Source organism: Octopus sinensis, linkage group LG7 (genome assembly GCF_006345805.1).
Source record: "Octopus sinensis linkage group LG7, ASM634580v1, whole genome shotgun sequence".
Lineage (NCBI taxonomy): Eukaryota > Metazoa > Mollusca > Cephalopoda > Octopoda > Octopodidae > Octopus > Octopus sinensis.
The window spans coordinates 113,265,560-113,285,594 of record NC_043003.1 but is presented as its reverse complement, the minus strand read 5'-3'; the positions used below and the strand labels follow the sequence as shown (position 1 = coordinate 113,285,594).

General features: G+C 38.8%; 1 protein-coding gene across 1 annotated transcript in view; it reads right to left on the bottom strand.

Moving 5' to 3' along the window:
* Positions 1 to 10,621: 10,621 nt before the first annotated feature.
* The window catches only part of LOC115214519 (uncharacterized protein K02A2.6-like), a 26,638-nt gene continuing 17,224 nt past the window's right edge, over positions 10,622 to 20,035 (bottom strand). The window contains exon 4 of the mRNA XM_029783719.1: positions 10,622 to 11,368. Within this exon, the coding sequence (XP_029639579.1) occupies positions 10,622 to 11,368 (747 nt within the window). The remainder of the gene's footprint in view (positions 11,369 to 20,035) is intronic.

Sequence of the window (20,035 nt, the reverse complement as noted above, 5' to 3'; positions counted from 1 at the left end):
GACGCGCGCTAATACCCAGACGGGCTCAATATTAATCACGACTATAAGATACCCGAATTGGTTAAACTGCACCGCAAATGTTTGGAGGATAGGAATCTAAATCGAAGGTGACAGACACTCACACAACTACAGTTTTATATATATAGATAGATATATATATATATATATATAGATATATATATATATATATATATATAAATACATACATACTTTATATATAGATACATACATATATACATATATATATATATAAATATCACATGACTGATCAGGCTATCAGATGTTGCTACACATCGCTGGTCACAATGCGCTTCGTATTGTTTTAGCCTTCAAATGACGCCACCCCACGGGCTAAGCGAGTAGGCCAACATAAGAAAGAGTGAGAGAAAGTTGTAGCGAAAGAGTACTGCAGGGATCGCCACAACCCCCTGCCGGAGCCTCGTGGAGCTTTAGGTGTTTTCGCTCAATAAACACTAACAACGCCCGCTCTGGGAATCGAAACCGCGATCCTACGACCGCGAGTCCGCTGCCCTAACTACTGGGCCATATATATATATATAAAAATATATATATATATAATACAAAATGGGACAAGACCGCAAAACATCCAGACAGTTAGGGGATAAAAAAAAAGGGTCAACAAAACATTCAGATAGACGATACAAAGAAAACAAAGACGGTTCATCGGAGTTTTCTCTCCTCAGTCGAGTTCCAGATCATCTTTGCAATTTCAGCTCGTTATGCTCGAGATTCCTGGCCGGCATTCGCCATGATAGATCGCTAGCCACCAGACCTTTTTCTATTTTCTCTCCCTGTTTATTTCTGTGTTCATTTCTATCGAAGAGCGTAGACTCGAAACGTCTTTTGTTGTTTTTTTTGGTAAATTCTCACTCTCTCTCTCTCTATATATATATTTGTATGTGTGTGTGTGTGTGTTGTGTGTGTGTGTGTGTGCGTGTGTGTGTGTGTGTGTGTGTTTATGTATATTAATTAGCACCTCTAGCCTTACTTGGATGTATTTTTTATGATGCATAAGACTGCGATGAACGTCCCGTGAAATCATTTTATATAGACGAGAAATGTTAAAAGTAATACAAAACCCATCGGTTGCTGATGAACCGAAATACAGTAAAATCACGTGATACAAGAGTGTTATTCGCCGCTGCTGAGGAAATATTGTCACCCTGTCTCATTTTTCGTCTACACGGGATGATTTCTGGAGATGTTCATCGTAGTTCTAAGCATTATAAATAACACAACCGAGCTAGGTTAGACGTGATAATTAATATTCGCCTGTGTGCATTGGAGAACAAAAAACAAATTACGGATCTTTTCGGTTTGAACGGCAGTTTTTTTCTAGCGGTGTCATATGAAATTGTCACCCATAATTATGACCGTAGTATCGACCTATTGCATTTCAGTCTGTTTAAGGGTTGGGTGAATTAGGGTTAGTTAGGGTTAGTGTTAGGGTTAGGGGTGGGGAGAAGGGTATTTTCTTTTCTTTACAAATGTAAATAAACCCAATCTGTTTCTCATACGGCACAGAATGTTGTTTACCTCAATAGACGTCAGTGATTGGTTGAAATTGCAGAAATTGAAGAAAAAACAAATATCCTACAAACTATAGAATTTTCTCAATAAAGCCAAGAGAAAATGATGTGTTATAAACATATTCTACCAGTCTACGAAGTTTAAAATTTTTTAGTTACCTAGAAATTATGTTAGAAACTGCCGTTCAAACCGAAAAGATCCAAAATATTTCCAAATATAAACGATGATAATAAAGCATCAGTTAGGGACGTAACTTAATTCTGTCGGGGATTTCAAGTTTTTTATTGGTTGAAATTGAGTAAATTGCTGTGAATGTTAAAATTAATGAAATCTTTTGTTATATTTCATAGAAGAGAGAGGCGGCGAACCGGCAGAATCTTTAGCACTCCGTGCCAAATGCATAACGGCGTTTCGTGCATCTTTACGTTCTGAGTTCAAATTCGAACGGGGTCGACTTTGCCTTTCGTTCTTTCGGAATCGATAGAATAAGTACCACTGGTACTTAAAACTCACCCCATCCGAAATTTCAGGCCTTGTGCCAAAATTTGAAAGCAGTATTTAATTATTGTATCATATGAGTGGGAGTATAATTTCATAACATAAAGCAATTAAATTAATAATAGCTTAGTGTGTTAAATTATGGAGATTTTTATTGTTTCTCTCGGATTTCTACTGATCGACTGAAGTTTGTCGAAAAACCTATGAAAAATGAGGTTTTGTGTAATATCAAAAGTAGGAAGTTTCAAAACAAGTTAAAATATGATTTGTAATGACAAAAGATTAGTAAACGCCAAATTCTAATCAAATAATGTGTTGTTTGCGATCTGATTTAAACTAAAAGTATGCTACGATTACATAAAAGATGTTTTCTAATAAAAAAAAAAAGGTGGGTGGTATTCACATATATGTACTTAAGAAAATAAAGATCCAAGCCTATGTTTGTTTATTAGATATGGAAGGTAAACTGGTAAGGAGGAAGAATAGTTAGGATTTATAGGAATGGTGCGTTACATACAATTGCTTAGCAGTAATTTCTAGAAGCACTTTGAAGTTTAGCTGATTGTTCTCAAGAAGCACCATAATACCACTTGTTGCGTTAACACTGTCCATAGCAGACGGATGAGAATTAGACGGAAATGGGTGCTTTTATAAAGACACTGGTTGAGAATGTAGAGTTGTATTATATGGTGGGGAAGGAGGGGAGAATGATGAGGAAAAGAAGGAAAAAGAAACGTTATATTATGAAGAATTGAGTATTGAGTTACGGAATGAATTATTGAATTAAGTCGGAAGATACAGCTAAAAGCCTCTTGTAGGTAAATGTATGTTAGGGTTACAGACTACAAAAATAACTTTAGATATATACGCAAATGTGTGTAGGTCATGTTTAAAGTATCTCCCTTCACATCACTAGCATCATTCCTATCATTGTGACACTCTCGCTTTCGCTCTCTCTCTCACACTTACTTACCCCCTCTCGCTCTCTCTCACTCTCTCTGAGACGACATACCAACAACCACCCCTACCACCACTTCATTCCCTAACCCTTCATATGTCTTCCTACTGCGCTGGGTCAGTCATCTAATTACTCATGTTTTACTGCTGGTGTCACTACTCTCACCCCACCGTCCCCTCCATCAACAACTGGAAGAAACGAAATGCGTCATGTCTTAAAATAATTTTAACAACGTAGTCACACACAAACACACACACACACCACACACACACACACACACATACAGACACGTGTTTGTGTGTGATACGACATCTCTAAATGTGTGTATTCGGATGGTTGTTTCTACATTTAGAACCGTTATTTTTTCGTTCTTGTGTAGGACTGTTTAGGATTGATTATCTGTTCGTGCGTGTGCGAGAGGGGGTGGATGTATGTGAGTGTCTCCGTGTAAGTATGTTTCTCTGTTAGTTTGTGTGTTAGTCGGCAATATTTATGTGCGTAACAAGAAACGACGGGAAAATGGATGGCAGTTCTTAAAAAAAAATGAAACATTTAAAATAAAAACAAATATATCTCAAAATGCGGTAAATATTTCTTACCAAAAATCTGACACCATTTCATCGACAGAACCTAATTCTCCCCCTCCATCACCTCCAACCCCCACCACCATCTCCAACTATTCCACCACCCTAGCCACTACAACCTTTCATGTCTCACCCCAAATACCGCAACAACTCTTATAACCTATTTCTTTATTTGCTCACAAGGGGCTAAACATAGAGGGGACAAACAAGGAAAGACAAACGGATTAAGTCGATTATATCGACCCCAGTGCGTAACTGGTACTTATTTAATCGACCCCAAAAGGATGAAAGGCATAGTCGACCTCGGCGGGATTTGAACTCAGAACGTATTACCACCACCACCACCACAACCACTACCAATACCTTCAGTAGCACCGTCGTTCCTCATACAATCACCCAAACTGCCAACTCTATCACCAACCTCAGTACAACCACATTGCCACCCGTACGACTACCACCGCTACAAGCACCAGCACTACCGTTACCACTGACTGCACTCGTAGCACCATCAATACTGGCCGTACCACCATCCCTACCTTCAATCCTCCACGAAGATACCAGCAGCTGATACTACAATAACTCCTACTGCTACTGTCTCACACTCCTTCAATTTCATCACTATCACCAACGCCAACAACGCCACCAGCACCACCGGCGTCACCAACGCCTATACGACTGTCACCACCAGCCTCCATCCTGCATTGAATACGGTTACAGGATCTTTTCGGTTTGAACGGCAGTTTTTTCTAGCGGTGTCACATGAAATTGTCACCCATAGTTATGACCCTAGTATCGATCTATTGCATTTCAATCTGTTTTAGGGTTAGGGTTAGGGGTGGGGGGAAGGGTATATTTTTTTCTTCACAAATGTAAATAAACCCAATCTGTTTCTTAAACGAGGGACATATTCATACAGCACAGAATGTATTCAACTCAATAGGCGTCATTGATTGGTTGAAATTGCAGAAGTTGAAGAAAAAAACAACAAATATCTTACAAACAATAGAATTTTCTCAATAAAGCCAAGAGAAAAAGATGTTTTATAGACACTTTCTACCAGTATACGAAGTTAAAAATTTTTAATTACCTAGAAATTATGTTAAAAACTGCCGTTCAAACCGAAAAGATCCCGGTTACATGTTGCCTCCATCTTGTCGTACTTGTTCAAATAATGGTGAGCTGTTTTATTTGACAATCAGCTATTTTGGACACAAGCAACGTTACAATCGAGGCTTTGTGACTTTATACGTGGCTGTAATCTTACTGGTAGCAATGTAGGATTAAAAAATCTATTCTGAAGTACAAAGAAATATAGGTTTCTTCCCTTTTGATACTTTGTGATTTCCCATCCCCATTTACTTCCTGCATCTTCTAGATGGACTTTTAGACTCGCAAGACAATGGATCTGCATCTGGAACGCTTTGTTTCAGTCTTGTTGACAAAGCAGCGTCTTCTGCGACTAAACAGAACTATATGAAAGTGGTAAATACATTTAAAGAGACTGTCAGTTGCTTTATTCTTGGAGTTTTCTTTTCTATCGATTTTGATTTTCTTCCATACCAAACCGCAGCCTCTTCTCTCTTTTATATTTTTAAAACGTTTATATAAAGTTCAAGTTTCTGGTATTAGCGATCTCCAGCAATGATCCTTCACATTTTAAAGCTCATGTAAAGAGTTTTCCTGTCTCTTTTGCGGATATCTTTGAAACAAAGATGGTATTAATCACAGATACCTTTGTTGGTAGCCAGTTCCCCGTATACTAGGTTTTTCGGTGGACTTGTCTCGGTCAACGGTGTTGATGTAGATGAGATGTCTGGGTATCCGGGTGCGAGAGACAACATAATTGTTGTTGATTTGGTCAATTCACTTAAGGTACAGAATCCATCGAAGACAGCCTAGGTGGAAGGCGTTGGGACATCTTGTAGCGTCAGGGATAGATGATCCAGCTCTCACTGTATAAAGCAGTGTGCTGGGTCTACAGGAATTCTGTAGACAGCAATCTTGGTGAACAGTGTTAGCTTTCTGTTTTCCTTGACATTCACTGTCAGTCATTCCTGTGCTCAGGTTTATCAACTAGTATGCATTTTGATCTCAGATATTAGCAACGGTTTGTCTGTGATGGTGGAGTCGATGTATATGTATATGAATGTAGTATCTCCAGCTCACGTTTGTTGATGGTAATGGCAGAGGGGTGTCCAAGGCTTTATTCACAAGCTCGAAGCATTTGTGAGATCAACGAAAGTGATGCAGAATTGTTGTCTTGGCTCTCTGCTTTTTTTCTTGTTATTGTCGAAAGGAGATTTCGTTATTTGTAGAACATTCTCGTCTCAAACCGCAATGAGAGACGTTGTATGTATTTACAGCGATTTTCTGCAACCTATTTAAGATCACGATGGGCAAAGGCCTTCCAGGTGATACTCTGCAATATTTCCCCTGTTACTGTTGCAGTTACTTTTGTTTATGTACTAAGGACAATATTGTAGTCCCTCATGTTCTACGGACAACGAAAAACCTGGCTGATGACAGTCAAGGCTGATCTGGAACCCAACCTAGGCCCCCATATCTACGGCGTTCGCCGCTGGAGTAAGGAGTGGTTGGAGATCACGCGGTCGTTAGCCTCAGATCGCCAGGCCTGGTCGGCGTTTGTGAGAGATGCAGCATTGAGGATGAATGAAGCCAGCTCAACCCACCCCGGGTGAATGCTGTCAAGTCAAGTCAAGTCTCATGTTCTACGGCTCTGCTCCTTCCGATCACTGCTACATTAATCTGTTCTTTACACACTTCATGGACTCTTATGGAATGTCACCCAAATCTGATGCTTTGCAAGTGGAAAATAAATAGTCACTAGATTCATTCTACTCTTCAGACTTGAGCAATACATCTAGTTCCTCCATCACTGCTTGATGTTCCAAGACGTTCCAGAAAACTGTCCACAATGTGGTTTGCCATGGAGTTCAGAGTAATACTCCACCTACCTTTCCATCCGCTTGCCCTTGTCTTTGATGGTCTCGCGTTTTATGGCTTTCAGTGATACCATCTTGCTTATGACTAGGCTGACGGTGTTCTTTATGCCTTTATGAAAGGCGACGAGCTGGTAGAAACGTTAGCACGCCGGGCGAAATGCGTAGCTGTATTTCATCTGCCGTTACGTTCTGAGTTCAAATTCCGCCGAGGTTGACTTTGCCTTTCATCCTTTCGGGGTCGATAAATTAAGTATCAGTTACACACTGGGGTCGATGTATTTGACTTAATCCGTTTGTCTGTCCTTGTTTGTCCCCTCTGTGTTTAGCCCCTTGTGGGTAGTAAAGAAATAGGTCTTCTTTATGCCTTCATACAGTACACGGAACACGGATTTATAGACATGTGTATTACATTACACACACACATACACACACATTATATGAAGCTATACATAAACACACATAAGAGTGAATGTTTATGTCACCACTCCGCACAGTCATCATTCTCCATCGCAGATGACTCGGTAGCGTGTACCATGCTTTCGTTAATTGTTTATGTTCCGTGTAGTCGCGAGCAGACACAGGCATAAACACACTACCGATCCCCACTTATTTCAGACAAATGGAACACCCAAGATGTGATGGTTTGATTGATTGATTGAGAGAGAGAGAGAGAGAGAGAGAGAGAGAGAGAGAGAGAGAGAGAGAGAGAGAGAGAGAGAGAGATCGGCACTAGCGCTGAGCACGTACTTTGTTTATTGACCAAACCAGAAAGGATGAAAGTCGCAGTTCACCTCGGAGAAATGTGAACTCAGAGCAAAGAGAGCAGCAATTAATATCACTCCTCTGTCCACCCGACGGACTTTCTAACAACCTCGTTTCACTGAAATGTTTTTATTTTAGTTAAAACATGGAACTGAAACAAATAAAGCAAAAAAAAAAAAACAAAAAAAAACCAGCAAAATTAAACCTAGCTGGCAAAAACCAAAAACTAAAAACTAAAACAATAAGCAAAGAACCCGCCATCATCGTACAAAGTTTGTTGTGGTTTTGGTTATCTAACAGTATGGAAAATAAAAGAAATAACAATATTGTATTTCATAGAGAATGGTAATTTTGAAATGTCAAAATTGTATTTAGTGATGTAAATTGATGTCTTGTAATCATATTGCGTCGGGATATTTTTCTAGCAACTATTGATGGACGACGCCATTATTATTATTCTAAACACGACGAAGAAGAAGGAATTGGTAAATAAATGAATACATATTTTTAAATACATAAATGAATACATATTTCTAAACAAATAAACAAACCCGTTATAAATATATAATATACAAAAATATGTGGAAGTCTATGGAATGAAATGAAATATTGACAGACGGACACATACCGAGTATTTTGAAAGCTTCTTCAGTTTATGAACACGTCAGCCGGCATATTTAGAAATGATGATGATGATGAGGATAATAATAATAATAATAAAAAAAAAAAAATAATAATAATATAATAATAATAATAATAATAATAATAATAATAATAATAATAATAATCATCATCATCATCATCATCATACTAATAATTGTAGTAATTATGTCCATCCAGGCTGCATATTGTCCGGGGAAGCAGAGTCAGTTTAAACTGAGCCCAGTACTTGACTACTACCATTGTGTATTGATCTTGTAAGATGAATGAAAAACTCTTTGCCTCATTTTTACTTCTTTTTAAGGCTTGATATTTGTGTCATCTCTTGTGAAAGGTAGGAGAGTCCAGTTTGCTGGACATTGTTGTAGAGCTGAAAACTAGGCAATTTCTACTCTTCTCCTCTGGAAGCCATCTACTCACGATACCAGAGGGCGCACACTCTTCTACCCTGATGTAATCTCCAGGGAAACAGGCATCCAGCAACAGGACCTCCGTAATGCTATGATGGACCGTTAAGTCTGGCGTAGCATGGTAAATTCCATTCTCTCGACCACGGTCGAATAATGATGATAATAATGATGATCTTTATTTCGATTGACCAGGATTTTGATGATCACTAAAATATGAGGACAAGTCACAGAAACAAATTCATAGCTGCATACACACGAACCCATACATACATACATACATACATACATACATACATACATACATACATACATACATACATACATACATACATACATACATGCATGCATACATACATACGTAGTACATACACACACAAACAAGGCGGCAGAGGTTTAGCATTAATCCAGGCTACCTTTGAATGTCGTATCATATCCCTTCGGCAACATCTTTTAACCACCAAATGTCGAAGTGCATCCCTCGACTAAGTTTGCATACATGAGGCTGATAACATCGTAAGACTTGGAAGGCAGCTCCTTGAGCAGCATTCCTTGCCTGGGTAACCTTAAATACATGCTCAAAGGAATCGCAAGACTCTACTGCAACGTATCATCTGATCAAAGGATGAATGAATATAAGCAGAAGACCTTATATGGTTGTGATAATAGAAACCGCCAAGATGAGAGTAACATTCTTCATCAAAGCAGTCTATTATGGACCAATAGTCGGATTATAACCTCCCACTTTGAAGGGTGTGCCTTTGCAATCCAGGAACAGGAAATATCAATCAAATATCTGATGCACAAAAGGGACAGAGATGCAAGAAAAACAGTAAAATGTGACAGCCCTTGCAGGCTCAGTGGAGTTAACACCGAAGATATCACCCACATCATAAGCAGTGACATCAAAATGTCATCACGGTGTTATCAACCGTTGAAACATATTGTTGTAGCTAGGACAATGTATTATGATATCCGTCGGAAGGATAACCCTGAGGACAAACAAAAAAATGATAATAAGAACCCACAATATGGTTGAAATCATAGCCACTCATGATAAAAGGGTGTGCTAGTGGAATGACCCAGTGAAAACCTCAATAAAATGTTAACGCAATAGACTTGATATAATGATTCGGGATAGAGAAGAAAAACTGTGTACAGTTGTGGAAATCAGCTGCTCAGCGGATCTTAACATAAAACTGAAGATCAGTGCACTATTGAGAAATCTGTAGTTACTCTATCCAGATTACAAGTTCAAGTTTATACCTGTAATTATTGGGGCACTGAGTTATGTAACACACTGCCTAAATACCAATCTTGAGAAATTAGCCTTCTCAAAATCAGAAGGGAGAAAGCTGATTCAAAGACTATAGATTCAAATCATCACTGGAACTGTAAACCTTTCCAGCAGTTTATCTTTTAAGTAGATATGAGAATGTCTAGATATGCAACTATATGCATGAAAATACATAAAACAAAATATATTATACATACATGCATGGATTTATATATATCAAATGGTTTGGAAGTGGCGTTTTAAATCATTCACACATACCTAAGTTTATGCACGTAGAAATAGTGAGGCTTATTATCTCTCTCAAACAGTGTATAATGAGAAAAGAAAAAGGCAAAAAGGAGAAACATCCCTCTACCAGCTCTGCTTATAAAGTGATAAGCCATTAGAACATTCAAAAGAATTCTGCTACTTTCCATTTGATTCTATTGGACAGATTGCATGCCAGCAATTTTCATTGGACAGATTTAGATGCTAGCTACCTCCACAACACCTTCCCACCGGAACTGACGCTACACTGAAAGCATCAATAATAAAGTCTCTCTCTATGCTCGGGTGTTTTCTTGGATCGTCTACGGTTGTCCGGTCCATACACTGGTAAAGGCAGTTTGGTCTTGGGCAGAAGTGCTCTAGTCTGTCTCTGAGTTTGAGGCACTTCTAGGGTCTGCACTGGATGATCAACTGGATGCTCAGAAATATTTTTCATCTCATTTCCAGCTTCACAGTCATCCACAGAAGCGTAGCGCTGACGTAGCTGTTCCCAGTGTCGCCTCCATACTGGGCCATGAGGAAAGACCTTGACATTGAAGAAGCAAGTACTCAATAACTTCGTGACGACTGCTGCTACCCACTGGGGTTACTTGTTACGGCGATGTCCATAGTACAGTGCATATACAGGATAATCATTCTTGTACTGTTTGGTTACTTTGGCGACACCTCCTGAGTCACTTGTCATCTCCGCCTTTGATGACACCTTGGATTTGTTTGTCCTGAGCTGTGTGTTCTGGAGGGGGCAGAAGAGAGCCACTCCTAGTCCGAATCTGCCGGGACATCAAGAGTTCGCCTGGAGAGAGTCCACAGGATGTCAGCGTTCTCTGGTACTGCATTAAAAACTCCTGAAGAGCTTGTTTTAGGGGCAGAGAAGATTTTCTCAGAGCTTGCTTGAATAATTGCACTAAACGTTCTGCTGATCCGTTAAAAGTTGGATAGTATGGTGCACCTGTTAGGTGTGTGGTCCCATGTTCTTTGCCCCAGCTCTGAACTTCTTCAGAAAAGAAAGTTGATGCATTATCTGTGACCAGCGTGTGAAGATATCGGAAATTAGTGATAACCTCATCCAGCAGATCTAGTGGACATGATGACGTTGAATGAATTGATGGATATCGTGAGGAAGTGTCTGTGATCACTAGCCAGTTTGTACCCATGAAGTTGATGGCAAGAGCCATGTGTAAGCGGCTCCATCGTTTCTCTGATAGCATGCATGGGTGAACCACAGGCTTGGATGGCTTGTTTTGATGTTCGCCACATGAGTCACATCGTCGAATAGCCATCTTAATAGCTGCATCAATACATGACCAGTTCTTGCCAACTACTTCATAAATTCCATACTTCACAGGTCGACTCAGGGACCGAAGAAATATAACCTCACATAGAGAATCTAACTTTGGTACAAGCAGTGGGGCGAGGGGTAACTGGAGTCACAATAAATGATACGTTGAATAGTTGCAAGCAAAAATCAAACGCAAAAAATAACTTTACAGGAGAACCGGAAGAGGGCGGAAAACCCCTCATATTTAGCAAAAATAACAATATTATGAAACATATACGACAGGATAGACTAGCGGAAGGGATCTGACCCACTTGTTTCATATATACACATGTGTGTGTGTGTATGTGTGTATTCATACATACACATACACGTATATCAGTTAAAAGAGAATTCGATGAAGCTGGTGATGGTTTTCGTCGGCAAAGACGTATATGTTCTGTGAGAGAAACGTAAGAAAATGGAAGAGTGTAGAAGAGTCGACAGGAATGGCGCATCCAACGTTCCAGCTTGAGGCGTTTAACTACCACATTTATATATTTCGTGCTCTGAGGTTTTTGGACCTGCTACCAAAATCACTCCTGGCCACGTGCATTCACACTGCCTGTTTTGAGTACGAGAAAGTGAGAAAGGATCACTTAGGTTATTCCCATGAAAATACAGATACTTCGTCCCCATGGTGACCGTAGGTGTTTCCGTTAGCAGTTCTTCGTATAGACTTTTAATGATGTGCAAACGTCTCCTCCGTCGCAGCATGTATTTTCTAAAGCTATTTAGTTGATTTTATTGCGTGCTGGATTACTATTAGTCAATATGATGCGTCGTTATTGTGTGAGATGTATGTTGGTATATGGTGCCTACTAGCTCTTTATTGTTTGTGTTTACGGCCGAGTAGCTAATTTAATTTTTGTTTGAGTTGGGGTGCATGATCTGTCTGCTATATGTATGAATTAGGTTATGTTTGTAATGGTAATGTCCTTGAGAGTGGTCAAGGTGGTGATACTGTTGACAGTACTGGCGTAGATGTTGTTAGGGATAGTGTTACTTATTTGTTTTTATCCATTAGTTGTTTTCGTTTCTTTTTCTTTTCTTTGCATGGATACCTTTTTGCGATTCAAGATCCTTACCGTCCCCGTCAACACAAGACATGTCTGAGTGGTTCTAAACGAGGAGTGGCATGTCTTGGGTGCGGAGGCATTATGATTGTATTTTGTTTATTGTTTTTGGTGTGGGGCAATGGTCACTTGCAGCTGTTGTTGGTGATGAAGTGCCTCTTTCGATAAGTGTTTCTTCTGTACTTTTATGTTGCCTTTATCCTTGGAGCTCGTGGTATACTCACTGTTGCTGCTATGGCATACTGCGGATGGTTGTTTGTGCTGTTATTGCTGATATTGTTGGTGATGTTGAATTTGTGATGCTGGCAATAGTGTTTGAGGCTACTTTCAGCTGTCAATCTCTGTTGTTGTTGTTGTTGTTGTTGTTTGCAGAAGGCCGTGAGGTAATTAGTGTTTCCAGAATTGTAACATCGAGATCTACTTTTCACTACCGCCTCCTATTGCTACCCTCCTGGGATCGCCATCAGGCCGGCGATTTCCTCTCAAATTTTACCTGAATCAACTTCTCGAACCCTGTCCCAACATAACTTTTTTCCGCATCTTTATATTCCTGGCATTGTACAAATCTCTTCCAAAACTACACACTTAATCACCCGCCAGAAATCTAGTTCCAATGGTATTTTTGCTGATTTTTACTCGGATAATTTTCTGTCCCAAGTATATAGGCATTATGCAATCTTCAACTCTTCGTGGGGACAGTTGAGTGCTTCTGGGTTAGGGTTTCTGAATAGAAAATGGATCTTTTCGGTTTGAACGGCATTTTTTTCTAGCGGTGTCATATGAAATTGTCACCTATAATTATGACCATAGTATCGATCTATTGCATTTCAATCTCTTTTAGGGTTAGGGTTAGTTAGGGTTAGGGGTGGGGGGAAGGGTATCTTTTTTTTCTTCACAAATGTAAATAAACCCAATCTGTTTCTTAAACGAGGGACATATTCATACGGCACAGAATGTTGTTTACCTCAATACACGTCATTGATTGGTTGAAATATCAGAAATTGAAGAAAAAACAACAAATATCTTACAAACCATAGAATTTTCTCAATAAAGCCAAGAGAAAAAGATGTTTTATAAACACATTCTACCAGTATACGAAGTTTAAAATTTTTTAGTTACCTAGAAATTATGTTAAAAACTGCCGTTCAAACCGAAAAGATCCTAGAAAATAACTTGGATGTGACTAAAATTACGAGCATATCTCACAAAATGGATGTGTTGCTATATATTCTTTAAACAGAATTCAACTTAGTCTGAAGTTATACCCTCTAATTTGTGTCTTTCCGTTGACAAGTTTACAGAATTGTCTTCTTTCTGTTCCGTCCAAAAGATGCTGGCGCATAATAAGTGAACATAAATCTTCTCTGTTCAAGTCTCTCAATAAATTCCTTCATCTGTTTTCAGTTCTCATGCTTACAGACCAGTGCGATGATTTAGAACACATTTGTGATCATGGCACAAGAAAACTTTTTCTTTATGGCTTCACCGCTGCTACCGTTGCTGTTAATATCCCTCGTTATTGCCAACATTATTTATTCTTATTGGCATGGTGGTGGTAGTGGAGGCACATGGCTTAGCGGTTAGAGCAGCGGAATCGCGGTAGAGGGATCGCCGGTTCGAATCTCAGACCGGACGATGTGTGTGTTTATGAGCGAAACACCTAAGCTCCACGCGGCTCCGGCAGAAGGTAATGGCGAAACTTCTGCTGATTCTTTCGCCTAAACTTTCTCTCACTCTTACCTCCTGCATCTTGCAACTCACCTGCGACGGACCGGAGTCCCGTCCAGGTGGGGAACCTATACGCCAAGAAACCGGGAAACCGGCCCTTATGAGCCAGGAAACTTATGAGTCGGTTTGAACGGCAGTTTTTAACTAGGTAAATAAAAAATTTAAACTTCGTATACTTGTAGAATGTGTTTATAAAACATCTTTTTCTCTTGGCTTTATTGAGAAAATTCTATAGTTTGTAAGATATTTGTTGTTTTTTTTCTTCAATTTCTGCAATTTCAACCAATTACTGACGTCTATTGAGGTAAAAAAAAATTCTGTGCCGTATGAATATGTCCCTCGTTTAAGAAACAGATTAGGTTTATTTACATTTATGAAAAAAAAAGATACCCTTAACCCTAACTCACCCTAACCCTAAAACAGATTGAAATGCAATAGATCGATATTAGGGTCATAATTATGGGTGACAATTTCATATGACACCGCTAGAAAAAACTGCCGTTCAAACCGAAAATATCCGAAAAACGAACTCAGAACGTGGAAGGCGGACGAAATGCCTCCAAGTATTTTACCCGGTTTACTAACGCTTCCGCCAACTCGCCGAATTAAACGAGGATAATAATATTAACACTCATTAGCATAGTCTACTACTATTACTACTGCTACTACTACTATCAAGCCTAATTCAAACTAAAAGCGAAGGAATATTCCTCTTCGAACAGTGTCACACTTATATGCTCTGAAGAGATCGCACTAATAATGCATGAATTGCTGCATATAAATTTGCAACAAAATGCAGTTAGTGTGATCGAAGCAGGTGTCGGACAATTATTATGAAAAACAAACTGGAAATAAACATAAAGTTTGAATGTTCAAATTGTTCATTCTCTTTATTATGAAGAGATAGATAGATAGGTAGATAGATAAGTTTCTTTATTAGCCACACAGGGCTGCACACAGACAGGACAAATTACAGCTTTTCTTTTGGGGGTAAAAAACATGGGTTTGGTTTTCGATCAAAAGGGATCGTAAGGGAAAAGATGGAGGACAAAAAAGGGGGGAATAAAATTTTAAAAAGGGCGGGGAAAGAAAAATGGATAGATAGATACATGGATAGATAGATAGATATAGATAGATAGATAGATAGATAGAGATAGATAGATAGAGATAGATATAGATAGATAGATAGAAAGATAGATAGATAGATAGATAGATAGATAGATAGATAGATAGATAGATAGATAGATGGAGAGAGATAGGTAGATAGATAGATAGATAGATAGATAGATAGATAGATGGAGAGAGAGGTAGGTAGATAGATAGATAGATAGATAGATAGATAGTTAGATAGATAGATATGCTTTCTCATCGTATTTTTTAAACCTAGAAATTGAGTACAAATGTACTCATTTAAAATGGATCAATTTACTAATCAGTAAATAAGTAAATAACCAAATAAGATGACCTAACAATGTTCAATCTAGGGGACGACTTCGGAAATAGTTATCACATTTTATAAAGCTTCTGGTAAAAATTTCTGGCAATATAAATAACAAAAGAAGTGAATATTGCCGAACAGGGGAAAGAGGAATGGGGGAATTCTGCTCGAGTGGTGTTCATGCGAGAAAATGTAGAAGGTACCGGCCAAAAAATCATAAAAGAAAAAGAAAATGGAAAACCATATTCAAAACATTAACAGAAAACCGGAAGTAGGGAAATAGGAATCATTAAGCACAATTAAACTGGATTCAATTGAATTAAAGTTAATCAAATTATTTAAGAGGATTAATCAAAAATCTTGCAGAGAGAAGCAGATTCGCCTGGTAAACAATCTTTCTCTCTCTCGAGTTATTTCTTTTCATAACGAATGGGTTTTATTTTGACAGAACAACTTGAACAAACAATTTTTTATATTTCTTTCATTCGTTTCATCTTAATAATTGCTTCGCGTTAAAAATAAAAAAATAAAAAATTATGGTTTCTTTATTTCATTTTGTCTGGAAAGAATCAATGTCAGAACTTGAAAAATTGAAGAGAAAAATGCCAAAACCAAAAACAAAAAAAAAACATAAGCAAACATAAATAAATATTAACTGTAGGTAATTGAACAATAATTTGAAATATGTTAAAGATACATATTAAATAACCATTGATACAAGAAGTGAGAATACTACTACTAATGATGATGATGATGATTTCAAATTTTAGCAGAAAGCCAACAATTTCGGGATGGGGTTAAGTCGATTATATCGCCCCCAGAACTCAACTAGTATTTATTTTATCGACCCCCGGAAGGATGAAAGGTAAAGATAACCTCGGCGGAATTGGAACTGAGAAGGTAAACTCAAGCGAAATGCCGCTAAGCATTTTGCCCGCCTTAACACAAACAATATCAATAATAATGATTTTCGAATTGTAGCACAACGCCAGAAATTTCGAAGGATGTGTAAGTCGGTCACATTGACCCCACTGCTCAGCTGGTACTTATTTTATCGACCTCAGCAGAATGAAAGACAAGGTCGACCTCGGCAGAATTTGAAATCAGAGTGTAAATACTGGCGAAATGCCGTTAAGATTTTTCCCCAGCGTGCTAATGATTCTGTTTGCTGAAGGATTTTGGTAGCTGGCCAACGAAGGAGATGTAAGCACAGCTGAGGAAACAATATTTCCGAAGACGAAGACTGGTGTTGCGTTCAAAATTGAGTGGATTCCAGCCCCAACTTCCCACTGATGTGCTTACTCGCGGGTTTTAATCTTTTCTTACAGTTCCAGTGATGAATTGGATCTGTCGTCTTCGAATCAGCTTTCTCCTTTTTGGTTTTGGGAAACCTAATTTCTCAAGATTGGTACTTAGGCAATGTGTATCATATCACAGTACCTCAATAATTACTGGAATAAACCCGAGCTAGTGATTTGGATAGAGCAACTGTAAGCATAGTTCAGCATAGGTATTTTCTTTTTCGCTGAATTTTAGCCGTTAACATCCGTTGGGCAGCTGATTTCCACATTCGTACATCGTCTCTCTTCTTTATACCAAATCACAATCTCAGCTTCATTACGTCTACATTTTACTGAGGCTTTCACTGGGACATTCCACGTGTACTAATTCTTATAGTGAGTGGCTCTGGCTTCTACCATATTGTGGGTTCTTATTTCTTTCGTCTCAGGGCTATCCTTCCAACGGATCTCATTATACAGTATCTTAGCAACATCATGTCTGATCAGTAGATATTACCATGATGACATTTTCAGACAACTGCTTATGATGTAGGTGATTTCTTTGGTGTTAACTTCACAAGGTCTGCATCGGTTATCACACATTATTCTGCTTTTCCTGCGTCTCAGTCCATTTCGTGCATCAGGTATCATTTTATTTGGTTGATATTCCAGTACCTGAATTGCAAGCGCACACCCTTCAAAGTAGGAGTTAGTAATCCGGTTCTTTATCCATGATAGCTTTGAGTAACATTCTTACCACCATCCCGGAGCTTTCTGCTAACATATGCATGCAAGGTCTTCTGATTATATACACTCATTCTTTCATCTGATGATGTGTTGCGGTAGAGTCGTCCAACTTAGGGCATATATTCAAGGTTAACAGACAAGAACTGATGCCCAAGGAGCCGCTTTCCAAGTCTTATGATGCTCTCTGTTTTGTGTAGGAAAACTTGGTCAAAGGATGCACTTCGACACTTGGTGGTTAAAAGATGTTGCCGAAGGGATATGACATGATATTTCAAAGGCAGTCTGGATTGATGTTAAACCACCGCCCCCTTGTTTTCGATTAGGTAGATGCAGTTTACATCATGGTTAATGTGGAATTATGTGTGCTGGTTAGTATTTTCCGGGCTTTCACATCAATGTCTAGGATCTCATCAACCTTCCAGTCAAGTAGCGCAAATGTTGCTATGAGTACTGCTACTGAAAACACATTGCGGACCACTGCTTTATTGAATTCAAAAAGTTCCGAAGTCTATATTTTCTTTATTTGGCTGCAATAATCTTTAGTGACACGTGTTTTGTTAAAGGTGCCAACGCAAGACATGTTTTCATCCACCCATAGGTACCTGTAACATTCCTCATCAGATATAGGGGAAAACAATCAACTCATTGATGGAGATGTTGCTAGTCTGGTTTATAGTTTACCCTCTTTTCCCAAGCATGGAGCAACATTTATCCTGTCCAAACACCAACTCCATATCCTTTATAATTCCAAGTCATCCTTAAAGAAATAGTGTGTGATTTTGGTATTTCTGTTTCTTCTGAACCAGTGAGATACCGTTAATAGTCTTCTTTAGCAGGAATGGCAAAGGGCTTACAAAAAGTATAAACAGCATCACAGACAGGCTGTTCCCTTGGAATATATCTTTGCAATACTGTATTCTATCAGTGATAATACAATCACTCCTTGTGTTTAATTTCAAGATGATGGCCCACGATGAAGTCAGGTTAGCTCTGGCTTTGACTATGCTCACTAGAACTTTGGCAAGTTGAAGAGTTTCTAGCATCCATGAGTGGGGAAGAGAATCAAAGGCTTTCTTGTAGTCTAGCCACATTGGAACTAGGTTCCTTCCATGTTCCCGCACCTCTGACATTACAGTTTTGTTTATTAACAAATGCTCGGAACATCCCCAGACTCCCTTCTTCCCAGCTGCTTGTTTTACTCTAATGATATCATTACTTTCGCAATAGTCTCAGAGAAAGCGGTTTAAAGATGCTGTATATATTTTATTTATTAAGTTCTGGCATGCAATTGGCCAATAAGTGTTTACCATGTGGGTGTTTCTGCTTTTGGAGATCAGTTTTGTCTCCGCCAGAGCTAATCAGTGTGGTATGCTACAATTCTCAATGGGAGTTTGCTGGTTGATAAGATATGGTCGGTAGAAAGTTTGCTTCTTGTAGCATTATCCAACAATCAAGTCTCTTCTAGATGCTTTTCCATCCTGGACGTTTTTGTTTTACTGTTACAAGGCTATTACCATCAACGCTATACGCCTGGTGTAATTCAAGGTCAAGAAATACTTCGAATTCCTTCCATTCACAGACCATCTCGGATAATATCCATGTTTCCGCTCTAGATTTTCCTCCAGAAGGAATCTGTCTTCTCGCGAAGGAGCTTCTATAACATCTACTACTTCTCTTTTCATGTTTCTGTACACTGCTGCCTGGTTCCAGTTAAATATTTTCTTTATTGTTTTCCTTTCGGTTATTCTTATCTGATGTCGGAGATTCTCACTGACAGCTTTTAGGGTCATCAGATTGCAGTTGACGGTCCTCTCCAAACATCACTTCTATCTCCTTCTTCACTTTTTGCTGGTGAGACGTTTAGGGATTTGCTTGTTTGCTATATAAGCATCATCACATGACTGGTGGGGTCCTCCGTAAATCAGCACTTTTTTTCTCCCTTCAAAACCCATGATGGCATTTTCTTCATTGTTTCGGTTTAGATCGCTTTCTTAATGTCGTTCATGTACTGCTTTGCACTAGTATGCATGGCACATGGACTGGCGTTAATCTGCCAGAATGGGAGGTTCATTACACCGCTGTAAATACACCGCTCTAATTTCATTTACAGCTTTTGATACCATGTCTGTTGGTCTTTTGCTTACTTTGGTAGAGAATACTCTCTCTTCGAGCTTCAAGATGGCAATGCAACATGGACATTGCCAAAGAAATTGTCAAACGGGCAAAATGGATGCTGCACAGGGATGCTACGAATGGCCCTAATTGTGAAAGGGCAGCATGATATGAGACAAATGAATGCCATTAAGGAAACCTGCTCAATAAACCCTCAGAACGCCCGGTCTGGGTATCGAAACCGCAATCCTACGACCGCGAGACCGCGGCCTAATCACTGGGCCATTGTCCCCCGCCCATATATATATATATATAATATATATATATATATATATATATATATATATATAATATATATATATATATATATATTATATATATATATATATATA